The 21,540-nt window shown below is 36.5% G+C and overlaps 1 protein-coding gene across 1 annotated transcript in view; it reads left to right on the top strand.

Annotated features, from left to right (window-relative positions):
* Positions 1-21,540, top strand: part of LOC145670413 (phospholipid-transporting ATPase ABCA3-like) — a 541,163-nt gene that overhangs the window by 315,857 nt on the left and 203,766 nt on the right. Inside the window, exon 20 of the mRNA XM_081739072.1 lies at positions 13,526-13,795. Coding sequence (XP_081595198.1) covers positions 13,526-13,795 — 270 coding nt within the window. The remainder of the gene's footprint in view (positions 1-13,525; positions 13,796-21,540) is intronic.

The raw sequence follows: 21,540 nt of genomic DNA, 5'->3' as shown, positions 1-21,540 counted from the left end.
CACTTCTTTCATCTGGAAATGCACTCCTGGTACTAACTGTCAGATAAGTAAACATATGTCTGTTTCTGAGTCTGGTATTCCCACACCATGTAGTGAGAAGAATGTGAGAATTGAATTAGAGAATGCTGTATCTTTGTGGAGGGAGGCAATGAAACTAAGAAGCAGAAATTGTAAATACCGGTAGGGCCTATTGTAGATAAGTGAGAATAATATAAGAAGAATACGAAATAATCTATGAAACAAAGAAAAAATATGGAAATTTTGAAGTGGGTACAGAATTCGATTGCGCTAAAGACACCAATGAGAAGGTTTTCAGGACGAAAGGTAATGGTTAAGATAGCCGACTTCTGATCAGAAGGAACATAATTTGAATCCACTTAAACTGTTTTTAAAAAAAAATTTTACGATTCTTCATATGCCAAGCTTTTAAATATTTTACTCTAAAGTGAGACAGAAATGCCATTGTTGTTGACTACGTATGATCACGGAAATAGAAATTTTTATTGAGGGAAGGAGTGGGGAACCTGAGATCTTAAGAGCCTCACATTCTCCTTTTTTTTTTAGTACATTCACTAATAAGCTTAATAGATACATTATGCTAGAAATGAGAAACTGAAGTCGGTTTTGATTATTTTATTGTATTTACCATTCTTTGAAATTATCGACACAGATGAACAAAAGTATATTAATCCTTAGTGACAATTTTGATTTTGGAAAATGAAATTTGATCTTTAAACTAATACTTAAATGCTGTAAATTGCTTTAAGAATTCCTTTTTCACTTTCAATAAGTGTATAAAATTCCTTATAAGTAGATTACAAATTTTCCCTGATATAGTCCCTGTCATCTCTTTAAAACTATCTAAAGAGATGGACAAAATATATTAATTGTTGATAGATGATAAAAGGTGACAGTATTGGATTTACAGAATGAAAGTTACTTTTTAAATCTATGCTTCGAACTAGATGAAATTGCTTCGAACTAGATACAAATTTGAAAAAAAAACGGTCATAAAGGGACCGGTAAGAAGTTGTACCGGTCATGGGCTTTAATCAAACTAACAGCAATATTTCCGGCCATGCCGGTAAAAAAACCGGCCAATTGGGAACCCTAGGCTAGAGGAATGAACTCAACCGCATTTGATTCGCAACATGTTGTCTTGGTTTCCTGTGAACTACTTTTTAAATAATACTTGTATTTAGTGTATAATAAACAAAATAGTTTTAATATACAGTTATTGAAATTAAATAATAATGTTATTTAAAAAGTAGTTCACAGGAAACCAAAACAACATGATACGGAATCAAATGTAGTTGAGTTCGTTCCTCTATAGTCCGCGTCATACGGTTCCTATGGCTTGTAGCATCAGCGAATAAGCTCGCAATGCGCTCTATAATTGTCCACAAATCCGAACAAAATCAATTATGAATAATGAGATTCCTCCCTGAAGGTTTAGTAACAGCGCACTGCGAGCTTATTGCCTGATGCCACAGTCCAATTCGGGTGACGCGGACTATGGTCGCTGCCTTAACTTAGATTTTGGGGGAAATGTTATTCTGGCAACACTAATTTCTATGGATCACAACACTGAAAATTCTCCAGGTTCATATTTTCTGTTGTAGAATAACATTATCTATGATTGTGGTAAGTTGCATTTCATTATCTCCTTTCACTTATGAAAAACAAGCAAAAGAAGAATTGTAAATTGTGTATTATTTTGAATACAGGGTTTGTCCGGGAAGTAATAGGACTGATTTTATTCCGCCATGACCGTACTTCGGAGCGTGCGTGCACCGACTGGATCCGGTAGAGGGCGTTCCTAGCTAACGAACGAGCGGCTGGTCAGTTGTCTCCGAGCACACGGAGAGTCAAGACAGGCTTTTTCGCGCGACGTGTTTCTGTGAGTGGTGAAGCCGAAAATGCAGCGTTCGTTAGAGCAGAGGTACGCGATTAAATTCTGTGTTAAACTCGGTAAATCTGCGACAGAGACGTTTGATATGATCAAGTAGGCTTACCCAGATGATGCTTTAGCAAGAAGTGGTGTGTTTCGGTGGCACAAGGTTTTTTCGGAGGGCCGGGAAGAGGTCGCCGATGAAGACCGTGCTGGAAGACCTTCGACTTCGACAAACACCGACAATGTGACTCGTGTGCGCGAAGTTTTGAACTCAGAGCGTCGACTAAGTATTCGTTTAATTGCCCAGATGTTAAATTTACAAAAACTGTGGTTCATGAAATTGTGACGGAGCATTTGAACATGCGCAAGGTGTGCGCGAAGATTGTCCCAAAAGTGCTCACTGACGACCAGAAATTGCGGCGAGTGGAATTGTGTCAAGAAAATTTGAACATGTGTGAAAGTGACCCCCAATTTTTGAATAACGTAATCACAGGTGACGAATCATGGATCTTTGAGTATGATCCGGAGACAAAGAGGCAATTTTCCGAGTGGCACACGCCGGCGTCTCCTCGCCCAAAAAAAGGGAATAATGAGCAAATCCAAAGTGAAAACGATGCTCATTGTCTTTTTTGACATCAAAGGCATCGTCCATCATGAATTTGTTCCTCCTGGACAAACCGTCAACACCAAGTTTTACGTGGAAGTGCTCAAGAGACTCAAACGAAGGGTCAATCGGGTCCGACCAGACATCGGAGCCGACTGGAAGCTGCACCACGACAACGCCCGGCTCACATCGCCTTTCTTGTGAACAGCTACCTGACCAAAGTCGTCATCCCAACGCTTTCGCAGCCGCCCTACAGCCCAGATGTGGCCCCCCGGACTTCTTTTCGTTTCTTCGCCTGAAACGCCCGATGAAAGGCAAGCATTTTGAGACGACAGAGGGGATCCAAGCAGCTTGCACTGCGGCTCTCAAGGCTATTCCGGAGAATGACTTCTGTGACGCCTTCAATGCTTGGAAATCGTGCTGGCAGCGTTGCATCGACGCAGAAGGAGCCTATTTTGAAAGTTTTTAAAGAATTGTAACGATTGGCTCAATATATATATATATTTTTTAAATCGACTCAGTCCTCTTACTTTCCGGACAGATCCTGTATATCATGCTCTTAAGGCAGCTAGCGGCCTTCTAGAGTCATGAAGTGCGGCTTCAGGGTATGTTGTGAAAAATGTTCAATTATACAAGAATTATGAAATATACTAAAAGTTTACTTCTGAGAAAGTATACAGGGTGTAACATTAATGCATGTCCAAAAGTGATTGTGGTCATCCAAATAAGTAAAAATGTTCCTATAAACATGAGTCCGATGCCACTTCCTTTCCGAGATACAGGGTGTTCAAATGTCGAGTCCCTCCAATGCCTCAGTATGGGAAAATGAATGGAAATGTTCAATATTGCAGGAATAATACAATCAAGTGGAATTTTGCCAGTGCAAATACATTTACACTAACATAGAGAATGAAACTGATCAACATTTAAGGTTATTGGATTGTCAGTGTTACCAACCTGGTACAAAGTGTTACGTTTTCAAATAGCAGTAGGCGTCCACACGTTAGCATATGGTTGCTAACATCAAAACGTTCCTAAACATGGGGCACATCCCATTTCGTTTTCGAAAGGCAAGGTGTCCAAGTGTGAAGTCAATTAACGGCCCACAATAGGAAACAACGGTTCACAGATCAAAACTCTTCCATTTGTGTTGTTACAAATGAATGCACATGAGAATAACTTACGTATGAAGGCACAAAGTAATTAAATGTTAAAAGCCAGGAAGTAATGTTATTGAGTAACAATGTTGCCCACTTCGTATGGACGCCTAGTACTATTTGAAAGCATAACACTTTGTACCAGGTTGGCAAATTTGACAACACAATAACCGCAAATGTTGATTAGATTCATTCTCTATTTAATGTATTTGCACAGGCATAATTCCACTTGATTGTATTATTCCTGTAATATTGAACATTTCCATTCACTTTCCCATAGTAAGTCATTGGAGGGACTCGACATTTGAACACCCAGTATCTCGGGAACGAAGCGGCATTGGACCCATGTTTATAGGAACATTTTTACTTATTTGGATGTCTGCAAGCCCCTCGACACTTTTAGATATGCATTCATGTTACACTCTGTATAAACGATAAGTTTTTTACTTTATGTTTTTAATATGTTACAGCGTTATGAATATTTATATAAATTACTAATGTAACCCTAATATCTGTAAAATAGCTACAAAAATTAGGTATGTTCAAAACTACCATATGCGGCCTTCTTGGGGATTGGGCATTATCAATGTGGCCATTAAAGCAAAAAAAATGTTTTCCATCCCTCATTTAAGGGATAAAAGGAAGAGGGATTACACAATTGTTGTCGGAAATAATGTGCAGTAACAACACGCATATTGTGTATAGCATATCGTCCAGAAGATAGATATTTTGGAGGGTGAGGATGAGATACACGAGCATTTTTTTAAACAGTGACAGGATCATCGAGAAATCGGTTGGTAGAAGCTGTGTAAGTTTCTGCAGTGCGTAACGGAACAACAAGCTCAAGGTGTGCTTCTTTGGCAGATATTTTACCTTTGCACTTGTAACTGTAAGCAGGATTTTGATCAGTACACACTTAAGCGGTTGCTGCATGTTCGTACATGTGCGGGTGGAATGAGGGTCGGAGTAATTATTACAAGTACAAGGATTTTTGCATGTATCAATATTTAACATATGTACCATGTAGGTAGCACCAGAATCGTTGCAAATTCTCATGATTTTGTTCACCGTGTATCATTCTTACCGGAGCTTCTCCCGTACATCGTCTACGATGGATCTACGCCTCGAATGACTACAGAGAGTAGTGGAGGTCATATGGAAAAATATTGAATGAAAATAAATATTAGAGAGACCAAAGCCATGGTGATTTGAATGAAACAGTCGGTGTCAAATATAGAAATAGGAGGGGAGAAATTGGAACAAGTGACCAGTTTTCGATACTTGGGTATTATTAGTAGTAATGATATGAAATGTGAACGTGAAATAAAAGCAAGGATAGGAATGGCGAAAGAAGTCTTTATAGGGAAGAAAATACTATTTTGTGGGTCTTTGAATAAAGAGTTGAGAAAAAGACTCATAAAATGCTTCGTGTGGAGTAATATACTGTATGGGGCAGAAACATGAACATTACGCAAAAACGATGAGAAACGACTGTAGCTTTCGAAATGTGGGTGTGGAGTAGAATAGAGAAAATTAATTGAGTCGAGCGGAAAACTAGTGAGGGGATCTGAGAAATGTTGGGGGAGAAAAGAAATCTTTAGATATTATTAGGAACAGGAATGGAAACTAGTTGAGACATTCGCTAAGGGAACTGTATCATGAGGGACGTGCTAGAGGGTATGGTGGCAGGAAAGAGAGGAATTGGGTGAAGGAGATTGCAATTAATGGACGATATCAAAACATAAAAATCGTATGTGAAGACGAAGAGGTTAGCGGAAGGCCGTGTAGCATGAAAGATTCTCAGTTGCGGCAGTTTGCCTGACAATAATGGCAGATTACCTATGATGATGATGATGATGATACCAAGATTTAAACTGAGATTTATAGATTAAGTCTAATTACATATTTATTTTTGGAGTTTACAAATGTAAAAGTAATAACATTTATGTTCATGTCTTGTAGTTAATATTTTACAACATACCATCCCAGGGTGACATACAATAGAGAAAAATGCACTAGTAGCTAAACTATCATATTAAAGAGATTTTAATGTACATTCTCTGATCAACATCAAAGCTATTTAAGACATAATGTGTAAGTAAAATTTAGTCTGATAAATTGTAGAACTAAAATACACCCTCAATATACCAACATCGCATATATTACACGTAAATCGTGAAAGAATACGAGGATGTATTCATTTATATTTTGTCAGCTGACAACTTATAGCATATAAGAAACTAGTGATGTCACTATGACCTTAAAACAATAGTCAAGCACTGAGACAGACATAAAATGAAAAAAATAGCTTTTACGTGAAAGATACATTTATAATCTCTTTTTTTTTTCGATATAATATTTGAATGTCAAAAAATTTCCACATTGCCAAAACATTACAAACCACTGCCCCCCTATGTTTTAGAGAAGAATAGACCGCCATTGACAATGACTAATTTAAAATCTTTATTTTCTTCCGATAAGGAGCAGTTGTGTCTAAATTTAAGTAGCGTTTGGGTCCAAATTTAAGCTGTGTTATAGTAATTTAGGTCAAACAAGATGAAGAAGTCGTGGTAAAATGGTGTTAGATATAATGATATACGAAAAATGTTCAGTGTTCCTGTCATATGTAAGCAGAAAAATCATAAAAGGACTAGGAAGAGAAAACTATTAAATACCAGAGTTGAAGAGAAAAATTTGAAATGAAATCTGAGTTTTACGTCCCACGATTATGCCGGCTACACTAAAGGAGACGGTGATGATGAGAATGAATGAAATGGTGGAATAAAGAAAGTGAGAGGAAACGGGAGAACCCTGAGAAAACCCACGCACACGGTGTTTGCCCAGCACAAAGTTCACTTGGGGGCAGCAGGGTTTGAACCCGGGACCCCATGCTCTACAACGGAGCTAACGCGACCCCAAGAGAAAAATTTGTTTAGTGTTATTTCATAAAGTCGATCAAAAGCAGGGATTTCGTGTTATTTTCAATTCAAAATCTTTTTGTCACGAATTCCATCGAGGAATTTGAAGCTTAATATACATTAAATTATAATCATGGCTGTCATCTTGTGTGATTGCGAAACATGATCGCTTACTCTGAGAGAGAACACAAACTGAAAGTATTTGGGAACAAGATCTTGAGACGAATTTTCGGACCCAACAGGAACGGGAATGGCGGAAACTTCATAACGAAGAACTGCATAATTTACGTATATCCTTTACCAAACATTGTTAGAGGCATCAAATCTAGGAGGTTCAGGTGAGCAGGACATGTAGCCAGAATGGAGGAAAGTAGGGACCTTTTCAAACTGGAAATCCAATCGGAAGACCTAGGCGCAAATGAGAGAATAGTATTAAGATGGATCTCGCGGGAATAGGAATAGAAAATAGAAACTGGATACAGTTAGCTACAGCAGATTTCAGATGAGAAGCGGCATGGCCTTGAGTTGGCTTTACGCGGCGTCCAATTGGCTTTGAGCGGTGTTGACAATTCGCGACAAGCAGTTCTGCACGCTGACTTCTCGCGCGACTGCGAATCTTGACAATAGCAGAGGCGCTTATTAGAAATATTGTATTAGCACATTAACTGCTCACTTTACGAAGTAGAGAAAAGAATTACGAACACATACGTGAAAACTACATCTTTTTATGACAACTGGTTGTCATGATACACGCTTTGAAAGGTTTCCATATAAAACAATTAGTAAAACGAGCGTTGAGTCCCGTCTAATTTCAGTGGATTTTTCTTCGATTTGGAAATGGAACTCAACTTTTATTAAAGGATAATCAGGGGTGTAACCAACAGGCTGTTCTAGGGGAACATTACTTTCAGGGGGAGGAAAGCTTTTCACACATTAAAAACAGAACAAATGACCTCTTTCAGAATATGAAAGCATTTTAACTCACCATGCATACTATACACATATTATGTTTTCTCGATGCTACCTTAACAAAAGACGGATCTTGACAGTACTGAAGTTGAAAAGCGGATTGTAAGAGATAAATCAATAAGCTATTCATAAGAAAACAAACGCTGTTTCTAGCTGTCTGTTTATCCGACTTTGTGTTTATGTAGGTTAAAATACTAAAAGGAAAAATCTCGAAAAAATATCAACTCAGATATTATTATGCAATAATATAGTAGTGAGAGATCCTGGGGGGACTGAGGGAGCCAGGGCCCCTCATTTTATTTGTAAATGTGCAATATTAGGCATAATTTGAATGCAATTTGTCTTAAAATCATCATATATGCTTTCTGCATCTGAATGCACCCCCCCCCCCAATTTACAGAGAAATCAGCGTCCTTGTAATTAGGTACAGAAACTGTATTGATGATTTCTTTTTTTTCTTTTTTTAAAAATCTTATTTTATTATAAACGTTCCTAATTTCCATTAACTATTAAATAAGTTTACTAAACATATACTAGATGAACCTCATTTCGGGGCTGGAAATAGTTTGGAAAGTCAAGGCCCTCTTTTCCCCCCTTTCTACACCCTTGAGAATAGTAAGCGATTGAATTAAATAACAAGCCTCTGCAATTTGATTCATATATATATATATATATATATTCGATTCCCGGCGGGAGCTCATGTGGAAGAACAGAAGGTATGGGACATTCGTAATATTGTCTTGAAATTGCCTTCATGCAAGATTCTTCCTTATTCGACAGAAGAAACGCAGTATGATTTTTTTTTCTTCGTTTTAATACCTTACGTATGTGTGGCCAATTACGTACTCCTTCTTTACTCCTCTAGCAGGGATGCAAAAGCACCAGGCGTCTGAGTGGTGTCATAAATTATTGTAACCCAAAACAAACTCGACCATATCGTGTTGCTTACGAATCAGATGGATTGTTGTGAGACTACATCAAGTATAAGAGTATGTTATTATAGGAACAGACATGGAAGCAAAGGAGCTGATTGTGTGTGTAGGAACGCAACTTCTCTTCTTCTAGCATAAACAGAATTCATCAGTGTCTAGGTTGCTTTCTTTCGTGGTAGTTCATTTGTTCTCCAAAATTATAGTTGACAATGTCTTTAAGGAAACCGAGTACAAGTGCGGAATTTTCTTTTTTTTTTTTAAAAAAAAAAAGTGCTACGAAGTGAAGCTCGAAGAATTATTTTTTGTGTTTACAATTTTTGGAACTCATAATAAAAAATTTACAAGAGTCAGATTCAGACAATGGCGAAATATTGACATAGACGATAGTGAAAGTAGTGTTGAAGACGAACGTTTAGCAGTTCCACTGGAATAAGTTAATAGGTAGGTTATTCAGTTGCTATATATACTTCTAGGATACACAGCCAAAATCTTTGAGTTTGCTGGAATAGTATATTTACATTGTGAATAATGTTGCCAATGTATGTGTAATAATATCAACTAGAGGAAGAGCGAGAAGGGAAAGGGGAGTCCGAAATCCGGCAACACCGCGCGGAATATCGCACAGCATTGGCTACTGCCCGTGATGCTTTACATCTGAAAAACACAATAAGGATAGGAGTCAATGGAGAGCTATGTGAACGCGGCATTGAACTTCCGGATTAGATAGATCTTAGAGTTAGTTACTTAGAGTTAAGCCATAAGAAAATATAAAGATACGAGTATTCTCAAATGTTAGAAATCAAATACATGGATCATTCAGTGTAAGATATTAATACACTAAAGTGTCAGAGTCGTGCAAGAAGAAATACATATTTAAAAACAGGAGATAAACTAAAATTTGACCCATTCTGTAGCTTATGCAAAAAAAGAAAAAGGAAAACAAAAGAAAAGAATAAACAAAATCACAAGGATCAAGTGGCATAAGTCACTGTAGTCATTTTACAGTAAAATTTCAGATAGGCGTAATTTGATTAGGTGATATTTTGACAAAAAATAAATAAATAAATAAATAAATAAATAAAATAAAAAAATAGTCAAATTTGATTACTTTTAAGGGGTGATGGGATGTGAAGTAGGGATCAGATATGTAATGCTCTCTTTTTTTAATTTCCTTTTATTGTTTGCATGCAAATTATAAATTACAAAAAGTGTACTCACGTTAATTAGGTAACACGATGGCCAGATATGAGCTGATCCTTTCCAAAGATTGGATAAAGAAACTACTATTTAAACATTCAAAACATTAATTTTGAATGTATCGCATGTTTTAAAAAAGTGATTTGATAAAAATTAGATATTGTTTCTTCAAGGCTGAAGAATTACTGTTGTTTAATAGCAGTAGAACAGTCTAAAGTGAGTTATTGAAAATATCCAAATTAAAATAAATATGTATTTTCGTTGCTTGTTAAGCGCGAAATAGGTGCTATTAAATCTAGTTTCACGTTTAATTACAATTATAAAAGTAAAAAAAAAAAAGAGAAATTAAAATAGGTGATAATGTAAAATGTTGAAATGCTCACAGTAAAATAATTATTTATAATATACAGTCAGGGCTTATCCGGTTTGCCATAAGGACCAGACTGTGTCACATGATCAGATCAAATTTGATGTTGCGTGCTAAAGAGTCTGGAAATTCCAAATTCAGATGTTATTTCAAGCATGTAAGCTCCGCGTAGGTTCCCCTGGATAATTCGTAGAAGATGTATACACTTTATCATTATTATTGATTTTGCTCAAACAACTTGACTTTTGACAATGTTCTATGCACATTTACCTTACGTGCTATCAAGGGCGGCGATTTCTCTGAGAATTTATGGGGGGGCATTCAGATGCAGAAAGTATATATGAGGATTTTTAAGACAAATTGTATTCAAATTATGCCAAATATTATAAATTTACAAATACAATGAGTGGGCCCACATGAGCTTTGGGGGCCCGGGCCCCCTCGGCCCCCCAGGATCGGCGCCCTTGCGTGCTATACATTGTTTTCAAGCTGAATCGTTATCATTAAGTCATTGCAATAAGCTTTCAATTAGTCATCTCCTTATTATAGTTTTTGAGATATGTGGACGAATGCATTTTTTTCATTGATTTTTAATTGATTTTAATGTTCATGTTTCATAATTTTTGACTATGTTCCGTCCATTTTAGGACCATTTGATTTTGCAATATAGAATCTACGTAGCCTCTTCTACATTTGAATGAATTTCAGCCATCTCCCTCTTTTATTTTTTGAGATAAGTGAAGGAATGGTTTTTAATTGATTTTCCATTGACATTAATGTTAATGTTTCGTACTTTCTTATTATGTTCCATCTATGTTAGGATAATTTGTTTCATTGATTTTCCATTGACATTAATGTTAATGTTTCGTGTGTCTTATTACGTTCCATCTATTTTAGAACAATTTGTTTCTGCAATATAGAATTTGCATAATCTCTTGTATATTTAAGCTGAATTTCAGCCATCTCCCTCTTTTGGCTTTTGAGATAAGTGGAGGAATTGTTTTTCATTGATTTTCCATTGACATTAATGTTAATGTTTCGTACTTTCTTATTATGTTCCATCTATTTTAGAACAATTTGTTTCTCATTGATTTTCATTGACATTAATGTTAATGTTTCGTGTTTCTAATTACGTTCCATCTATTTTAGAACAATTTGTTTCTGCAATATAGAATTTGCATAATCTCTTCTATATTTAAGCTGAATTTCAGCCATCTCCCTCTTTTGGCTTTTGAGATAAGTGGAGGAATTATTTGTGTTTCATTAATTTTTGATTAGACATTAATGCTAATGTTTCGTGCTTTTTTGACTATGTTCCATCCATATTAGGACAATTTGCTTTCCGAATATAGAATCTACATAGTCTCTTCTACATTCGAATGAATTTCAGCCATCTCCCTCTTTCGGTTTTTGAGATAAGTGGAGGAATTATTTGTGTTTCATTAATTTTCGATTGACATTAATGCTAACACTTCGTGTTTTTCTTGACTATGTTCCATCCATTTTAGAACAATATGCGTTTTTAAATACAGAATATACACAGTCTCTTCTACATTTGAGCTGAATTTCAGCCATCTCTCTCAAAGTCTATTCACATCGTTGCAACCGGGTAGGCCATTTAACAGTTTTGTAAAGTAAAGGAACTGTTTGTGTAACACTCTCTGAGTTTATGTAGGCTACGAAAAGGTCAATAAGATCGAACTGTAATTGAGAACATTGTAAATAAAAGTGACCTTTTTATGATTCCAGTTTCTCAAGTAGGATTGTATGACTCAACTTTGTCAACGGGAGTTAATTTGAACCTTGTAACAGTGAATATCCTTTGCACAATCATATTAAATTCTAAATTATTTAAAAAGGTAGAAGTTTGTATCTGTTACTTCTTCAAAAATAGAGAACTTGAGGAGATATAATATAAATCATTTTCTCACTGAAGTTGATAAAAAAAAAGCTTTTATTGTTTCAAGAATGCTTCTGAAGACAGCGACGCAACTAGGCTAAATGTCGCCCGGAGCAAAAACTCGCCTTACCGACCCCCCCCCCCTTCCTTCTTGATCAATCAAACCAAAACGCTCTCCGACTACACCTGATATTGGCATCAAATAGTAATTCTCCTAATCCATGTTTTCTTCAAGTGGTAAGGCTTGATTTTAAAATTGCAGTACATAAATTAATTTTTAGTACAAGATAAAACATCAAACTAATTAGTAATTGACTGCAAAATAATCCGAGACTAGTATGCTTGATATATTCTTATAATCTTATCAAAATGGCTGCAAATTACAATGTTTTTGGAATTATATCAGGATATGCGTATGTGTAGAATGAATCAACAGTCTGAATCCTTTAGAATATAATATTTAATTATGACAAACATTCAAGCTGTTGTCTCGAGTATTATACTAGGACATTTTGCAAATCTCTTAAATCGATGTAAATTAAAGGAAAGTACAAAAAGCTGGAACTAAAATTTAATTTTGTGGGCAAAGGTTTTCACAATGTCCTCGTGAGTCCTTGTTGTCCTGTTAAGTTTCTAAAGGTTAATTGTTAATGATCTTCAGTTTGTTAAACTCCTTTTCTTGCTGTATAGTAAAAATAAATATTTGCCGTTTTGCGCCACCACCACAATTCGGCGCCCGGGGCACAATCCCCGTTTGCCTTCCTTTTACTTACGACGTCTGGAGAACACAAATACCGCCATGTGCAGGTTTTAATTCCCCTTTAAGCAATTGGATACGTTAAAGGCATAGAATGACAATTCTACAAGTAAATGCATAGTAAGTAAGTTGAACGATGCTAATGAATCTATCATTCTCTACGTAATTACAATTATATACAAGGTGTTGCAAAACAACACCGACAAGGTTTGGGAGGTGACTCCTGACACCAAAATAAGACGAAACATATACCAAAATGGGTGCAAAAATTCCTTCTTTCGGACTTATAGACTGTCGAAAACATGAAAAAATGAACTTTAAGGGCCCACAGCTCCATGGAACGTATCGTAGTCGGGTCAAGACTTAACTTAAGAACTAACATGAATATCCAAATTTCCAAATATCCAAGTTTCAGAATCCTGCTGTACTTCCGCAACAATTTTTATAGAGGTAATAGGTGAGTACTTCAAATTATTTGCCTGTAGCCAAACTGCTCCCATAAAAATTGTGCGTAGTACCTTAGGATTCTGGAACATGTATATTTAGATAGCCCACATATTAGTTCCTAAGTGAAGTCTTGACCCGACTACGGTAGGTCCCATAGTTTTGGAACTATGGATCTTTAAACTTCAAATGTTCATGTTTTCGACAGCCTATAACTCCGAAAGGAAGCATTTGTGCACCCAAGTTGGTCTATACTTTTTGTCTTATCTTGGTGTCAGAAATCACCTCGCAAACGTTGTCGGTGCTGTTTTGAAACACTCTGTAGACATCTTTAAATGTATTTTAATCATGCTCTTATTTTCTTTTCATTTTGATTTCATTCGCAGAGAACTTGTGTTCATCCTGGGGAGATTGTTTGGTACCAATAAATGTGTCTTACCCTTCAAAGATGAAAATGGAGTTATATTTATTCCTTGTACATTTTCTTGTGTTTATTTTAATTTTATTTTTGTTGGAAATGGGTTGTGCTAAAAAGTTATCCGAATGTGCTAAACGTAATATGCAAGCCGAATATGTTCCTGTTAATGCAGAAGATATTGGTGAGAGGAATGAAGATGTTATAGAAGAAGAGCAAAGAGTGAAAAAAGTACTTTTAGGTAAGGCAAAAGTAAATGTTTATAGAGCTGTGTATACGTGAAAGAGTGAAAGATTGAAAAAGAGCCGTAGAGTGCGAATTTCACAGTAGAATTTCTTGTTTCTTTATTAGTAAACATTTTACCCAACTGGGGTATAGAGTACAACATAATTCTGTAGTTACTTACTGACGTAACAACGAGGACTTGCATACATTGTTCTACGTGGATCAGTCAGAAAGTTAGTTGCACTCCTTTGTAAATATTTTCGGTTAAAGGCAATTTTGATCACACTGTGTGGCAACACTGCAGACATACAGCTGTAGCGTGTGACTCAGCGGCTTTCACGAGGCAAGTGCAGGTGTTCTGATAATCAGTCGTAAACATGTCTCGATAGTTGCAAGTGGCGTACAAATTGAAATGCGTGCAGTGATCCGTTTTTTGTGGGCGAAAAGGTGTAATGGCACTGTAATTTATAGGCAGTTGCATGAAGTGGATGGTGAAAGTGCAATGTCACGTCACGCTATCGCGAAGTGGAGCAACATGTTTGAGAACGGACATACAGATATTGACGGTGCTGAGCGCGAGGGGAAACCATAACCCTCCTTATTGCTCAGACCTCTCACGTGTGACTTCCATGTGTTTAGTCCCATGAAATACGAACTTTCAAAGCGACGATACGACTCGGATGACGAGGTGAAAGCTGCAGCCCAAGAATGGTTATTGGGCGTTGGATGGGATTTCTTTGCAGAAGGCATACACAAACTTATACCACGCCTCGACAAATGCTTAAATAACGGAGGTAATTATGTTGAAAAGTAGACTGAGAATGGAACTTAGCGATACAAATAAAGTTATTGTAAAATTTCCATCCTGTTTTATTTTCTTAAGCAGTGCAACTAACTTTGTGATTGACCTTCGTATATACAATATCCTCTGATTACAGGTATGTACTTTCTTCTACTCTGACTCAAAATAATAACCTTAAATATCTTTAAAGAAATTGGAAATTACTTAACATTGACAGCACTAGAAGATGTTAATTAAATCTAGTTGCGCCTTATTGTACCTATTATTAAAATACACTAAAATCTCTCAACTTGGACACCCCTATCTCTATCATGGACAACCCTAATTTAAAGACATTTTTCGGAACCAGAGAAACTCCCCTTTTGTTTCATATGAATTTAAACGTCTGAAAGCGGGACATTCCGTTATCTTGGACATTGGACACCTATTTTCTGAGAAGTGTGGACAGGTTCTTTTCCCTATTATTACTTGCTGAGATGCACTGAAAAAAAAGAACGTACGTGGCTTACGTAGAAACGTAGGTTACATGCGTAAATCCTGTAGTTTTTGGACCTAACGTACAACCCTATGTATTATCCTGCAACAAACGCATAACTGAAAATGTATGTTTTATACGTGCTTGCCGTATAAGTTTTCCGAGTAAACTTATTTCCCGTACGAAAAAAAGAACTGTAGGGATGCGCACGACACGAGTCGAGACAGGATTTTCCTCACAAAATTGGAGTCGAGACACGGCTCTTCCAATAGAGAAATATACATTTTTCGAGTCGAGACCTCACTTTTACAGCACATTTTCGAGACGAGACAGCCATAAATCTTGTCTCGTGCGCATCCCTAAAGAACTGTATATAGGCTGTAAGGGTCTCACATACAGATAGATAGATATATAACATATATCTGATATATGCAACATACGTATACGTACTGAAGACTGTAAGGTATCAGATATCCTACATTGGCATAAATGAATACACAATGATCGCTTTCGACTGTTGCAATTGTCTGCCGAAACAATTTGATAAAAATTCAGTGAAGCATAACAACAAAAACTGCTTTCGTTATACAGTGTGTTTTAACAAAGAACAGAAGGAAAAGCTTGGTGAGATGAATGTAGGAAGCGATGAATTCTACTTGGCCTGGGCGCCGAAATCTCTAGCTACGACTCTGCACCAAACTAAGTAACTAACTCTATGGCCTATGGAACCCGGAGGTTCAATGCCGCGTTAACAAAAGCTCTCCACTGACTTCTATCCTTAGCTAACTGCATCCAGTTTCTACTTTGTATTCCAATCCCTGCGAGATCCATCTTAATATTGCCCTCCCATATGCGCCTAGGTCTTCCTAATGGTCGTTTTCCGATTGGTCTTCCTGCCAAGACTTTGAAAGCGTTTCTGCTTTCTTCCATTCTAGCTACATGACCCGCCTACCTAAGCCTCCTAGACTTCACGACCCTAACAATGTTGGGCAAACCATATAAATTATGTAGTTCCTCTGCACCAAAAGTAGACTTTTTTTTATCAGTAGCTTTTTGCTGTCACGTCTGTAATGAACATAAACGTAAAAGCTTCAACTTGCAGATTTTTACTTTGGCCGTGTCCAAAAGATACAAGTGTGCATTCGAAGTACGCTTATTTCCGGAAATGACGTCACCTAGTGTGCGTCAAAAGGTCCAAGTTCACAAGTCTGCGAGTGCATAACGTAGTGTGCGAGGATGTACACTACGTTAGCACACTTGCGTACTTAAGATGGGAGTTCTTCGTCGTAGGAACAACAATAATGTCAAAGTGACTTAATAAAATTTTAAAGGACATATGTTTAATATTTTTGTTGAGTTGAATAAATTTGTGGGCTGATCTAATAATAGTTTACTTGATAAATATACAAGTTAGTGATTTTACAAGTGGGATATAAAAATGTAACGCAAATAACAAATGTATTTATGTTGTGTTCTTTGAGTATGCAATGGAATTTAAAATTGTATAGGGAAAGCAACCAAATAGTTTCTTTGATAATGCTATAAAGGCATTTGTGTTTAAATATTACGTGGTTTATGTAGCTTAATTGAAATAATTATACTATCGGTAATGGAGCTATTTGCACGTAAATGAAAAATTTTAATGGCGTATGAATTAAAATGTTAAGTTCTATCATAGAATAATGAATACCTAGATTATTCATTTCTCTACCTACAGCTACAGTTGCAGCTGCAAATATTAATTCGTAGGTAGATAGGCCTAGTTTTGATTCTAAACAAATTCCTTTCAAATCTACCATATTTCCTTGCACTTAAGAGACTGTAATATACCAATTACCACACATTAGCCATTTTTGACAGCTGCCAAAGAGTGAAATACAGATCAAAAGTTTCTTTCTCCACAGTTATCAAAGATTTCACAAATTCCTCTTGGTAAGTCTTTACTTTGGACAGTTTTTTCTTTTCTTTTCTTTTCTTTTTTCTTTTTTCTTGATTCTTCGATTCAGCGATTTGATCTTTCGGTTCCGTTTTTGAGAACTCGCCTGTTAGCTCATATATGTAGTTAGTAACTAGGTTCATTTCTATACCAAAGTTTAATATTTAGTTACATATTATTGCCGAGCGAGCAACAGCGAGTGAAAGAAGGTTATATGCTCGCAGGAGATGTTCTTTTCAGTCTTGGTTACGAATGGGTTCATTGAACGATTCATTGAATGAAATGGCCAAAATAAAGACTTGCCTTCCTTTTAATTTATATAATCCCATTATGAAATGATTATGAACAAATAATTCCTTCCGTATAGTTGAACAATGAGAGCCACTACATTGCATACTGTATTTTTTCATAAAACCGTCTCTTAATTTTCATAAAATTCTTATTAGGTTGATAGTAGTTTTTTATGATTATATTTGGTCGAGGGGATTTGTTTCGTTACTGAGTAACCATTTTCGTAGTGGGAAGCATGTAGGAGAGACAGCGGGTATATTTCAAGAAAGATGTAGGGCGCCGAAAGCATAGTGAAGTGCACTCAGATGTTGAAGTGTATACAATGTACAGAACTCATTTAAGCGGGCTTATAAGTAGTAATCTTATATTTTTTAACATATTATTTTAATTAGGGTTATCCACCTTGAGTACACTTGATCCTTATAAATTGGTATTTCATAGTGACACAATAGCTTTTTCCTGTTAATTTTGGTCCTCATGTTGTTCAACTCCACCACTTCTTTCCTTGTCATCCTTGTAAGAGTTAACTTTTGGTGTAGATTAAGAACATGGAGGCACTATTTTGAAGATATACGGGTAAAATCTATATATTCACAAAGAAAGAGTAACATATAAGGAACTTCAACATTAGCACAATATGGTAGAGATAGTCTAATCAGTATGCCTGTAACTGAGCAATACAGTAGAACGGTGACAATTAAAGTGTCATTGTTTTGTATCTACCGTACACAAAGGAATTATACTCAATATGAACTCTCTCCCAAAGTATTTTTGAGCCACATTATTGTAAATAGCGCTCTCCTCGGTACCTTCGGTGTCCTAACGCTTTTGCAAATTCCTACTTTCACCTGTAATAAAATTCCTAAGCTACTTCGCAACAGTGTCATCAGCGCCCTAACCACCAGTGCTGCTTTTCTTCCGGGGGATTAATAAATATTCCCTCGCGCAAGCATGCCTAATAAAATAGAACATCGCCAATAGTTGAGTGGTTTTTATGCTGATAAATATTTGCAGATACTGCAAAACTGAAGCTTTTGGCATACATGAAAGAAACTCTCAAGTCATTTTATGGTTACCCCATATTGTCAATCTGTGATATATTTATCTCTAATATAACTGGAAAGTCATTCATCTAAAAAAAAAAAAAAAAAGCATGGTAATTTTTTCTAGTACGCGAAATTCTCCCTTCTTTTGTTATCAATGTTCCATATTCCACCACGATGAGGCGCTGTAAACGAGTGTGGATCAAAAGCTAATTTGACGAAGTGTACACTATTTAGTGTGCACTCCATTTGTAGACTTCGAGTGTGCATCCTCGAAGTGTGCATTATGCGCTTTTGGACACGGCCTTTGACTGCTATATGAATAAAACAATTGTCCACTGAGTTTTCTTCAATTTCTGTCTTTGACTTCTTCTAAGGACTCAACCTAAATAGATTTTCTTTTCCTTGTCTCATTAGTAAACTGTTCTCTTTCTACGGTATCTATATTGACCTAATTGTCTGGCAAGAGTTGGAAACAGTGTACAAAAGTGAAAAACGCTGCATTGCATGAACACACCCATTGTCTGGCATGTACAGTATTTAATATAAATGTAGTTAAATCAGTAGTTCTCAACCTAATTCCTAACACGACCCCCAGTTTGTCATATCCTCTTGCCAGCGACCTCCTTATAATTTCTGGTTTGTAATAACCCTGTCTGGTATTTTCACCCATTGCTGAGATCTCACGATATCCATCTAGCCCTATTTCTATAATAGTAGAATCCATTTCTAGTAAATAGTGGATACAGTAACTTTCCTAAAAGCGAATGGATTGAAACCAAATTTGGTTAGTTCATTCATATTACAAACATCGAATCCGATCCGTTATACTGTTTCAAAATGGAGGTCGTTTGAAAATTTAATACTTCATAACTCCCTTACTTGTGGGTCATATGATAAAAAAGTATAGTGATTTCTAATGTTTGTTAGGAAAACTTGGACAGTTGTTAAAAAAGTTATTGAGTATTTTAATTTTCGAGAAGCTGCCACTTTGAGTTACCTCTTATGGTTGTGAATTTGGTACATTGTTGTGATGTGTTCAGTATTACCAAAAATTGTTAAAAAGCAACTTGTTTACATTTAAAATTTAGGAAACAAATAAAACCCCACACCAAAAATATACTTTTATTTTGGCCAGTGTAGCGTCCCGAACTGCCCAAAGGTTCTAAAACACTAGCATCTTTCAGTGTGGAAATATTGAAACAAAGTAGGGTCGCCATCCTGTTATTTTTGATGAGCACAGAAAAACTCAGATAGAAATTTAATTGCAAAAACAAAAATTTTGAATCCGACTTTTACGGAAGCGAACGGATAACACTAGAGTTAAGTGAGGCTGCCTCTCGCTTAATCATACGAATAAGTAAGAGGAAACCCTTTTCTCGCACTCACTCTAATAATCACACAGATTTATCTATTGGCTTAATCTAAGGTAACCTGATACAAAAATATACCAATAAAACCTGAACATAGGATGTTTGTTTGTATTTTTATTATCTAATGAGAAAATGTAGTGTTCTTGGGCTCCGGATAACTCAAATACTTAACACAAGCAAAAATATAAAAACAAATAAAAATTTTAAAAAATTAATGAAAATTTTAAATGCAGTAATGACTGTTTATAACTTTTCTCTACTGTTACATAGATAGATAAGAGAAATATGACCAGATGTCCCCGAGGAATTTGAACTTCAAGAATCCACAAACTCGAGTAGACCTATGCCAAGTGGACTTTGTGGTGGACAAACACGTGGATTTCCTCGGGGTTCTCCCGTTTCTTCCCACTTTCTTCATTCCATCATTTCATTCATTTCTCATTATCATCGTCTTCTTTAGCCTAACCGGCATAACCGTGGGACGTAAAACTCAAAAATTTCATTTCATCTTTTCGAGTAGACCTAGACACTACGCATACGCACTTCCTCGAATTACAACTTCACAAAAACAATAGAACAGATTCGTATCACATTAGTCTAGCGCCGGCAGCGGAAGCGGTGAAGCGAAGAACTAGCGAGTAACTGATTGTTTTGGACCGCGCGGCCGGCATATTTGCGGATCCCAAACGTTTCAGATATCCTCTGATCTGATTGGTCGATACGGATGCGATATCACAAGACATGATCTACATATAGCACAAAGTAGTACATATAGCTCTGGTAGCCGAGTGGTCTAGCGTAACATGCTAGTAAAGAAAATGATTTTGGCGTGGGTTCGAATCCTGCCTACGGATATTTTTTTTTTTACTATTTTTAAAAATTTTTGTAACACTACTTTCGTTCTTATTTGATTTCGTTCTTATTCAAAAAGTGATTTAAAGATCATTTTTTTAAAAAAATTCATTAAAATAAGTTTGCCCTTGTACTATATAGATCCACAGCAAATGTAGTAGTAGTAGTAGTACGTTTGCTCTTGTACTATATAGATCCACAGCTAATGTAGTAGTCGTAGTAGTAGGAACGGGTTAGAAGCCCCGCAGGGGTTGTTTGGATTCTGTTCTCGACATCAAATTGGCAAGAATGCTGAAACGTTTGGGATCGGCAAAAATGCGCGCGGCCGCTAGGTTTCCTCTAGTTATGAAAGCACAATTGAATTTTATTATAACTCGAGTTATCGTTACCTTAAACACGGCACGCTGGACTGAGACTCTTTTAAAGTAGAATTTAGAGATAATAACGCCTCTTTTGAAATAACGCAAGCACGACCCCAAACTTTCGTTCGTCTGACGGAAAGCTACAAGTGACTGTGTGTGTAATTTTAATGTCTTGGAGGTTTCTTGGGAAGCCCTTATGTTGAACTTGCGTTGGAGGTTGATGTTTGGTTTTGGTTCACGTATTTGTAGAGATTGCAACTGTCACGGATGTCTGTTTTTCTTCATGTCTGTGTTCTCTCACGGCGGTTTGGCGTTCTGTATAGTCTTCGAGTTGACTCTGGTGCCTGATGGCTGGGTCTGGTGATCTTCATATGTTCATCCAGAACGTTGTCTCGTGAAGGTGGTGGAGTTATTGTAGAATAAGGATTTCTAAGTCCTCATGAATCTGCACAATATGAATGTCCATCGAATGGTTCGTTATTGCTCTGTTTCGGACCTCCTCGAGATGGTGCAGGTGACAATGGAACTTAAATGAAAGGTTCGCTACAGCAAATAATGCAGAACTAATTCTTTCTTACTCAAATACTTAACACAAGCAAAAATAAAAAAAACAAATTAAAATTTTAA

This window comes from Thermobia domestica, chromosome 14, assembly GCF_964235325.1.
Source record: "Thermobia domestica chromosome 14, izTheDome1.hap1.1, whole genome shotgun sequence".
Classification (NCBI taxonomy): Eukaryota; Metazoa; Arthropoda; class Insecta; order Zygentoma; family Lepismatidae; genus Thermobia; species Thermobia domestica.
Note: the sequence above shows the minus strand (reverse complement) of the source record. Positions and strands in the feature narration are given on the sequence as shown.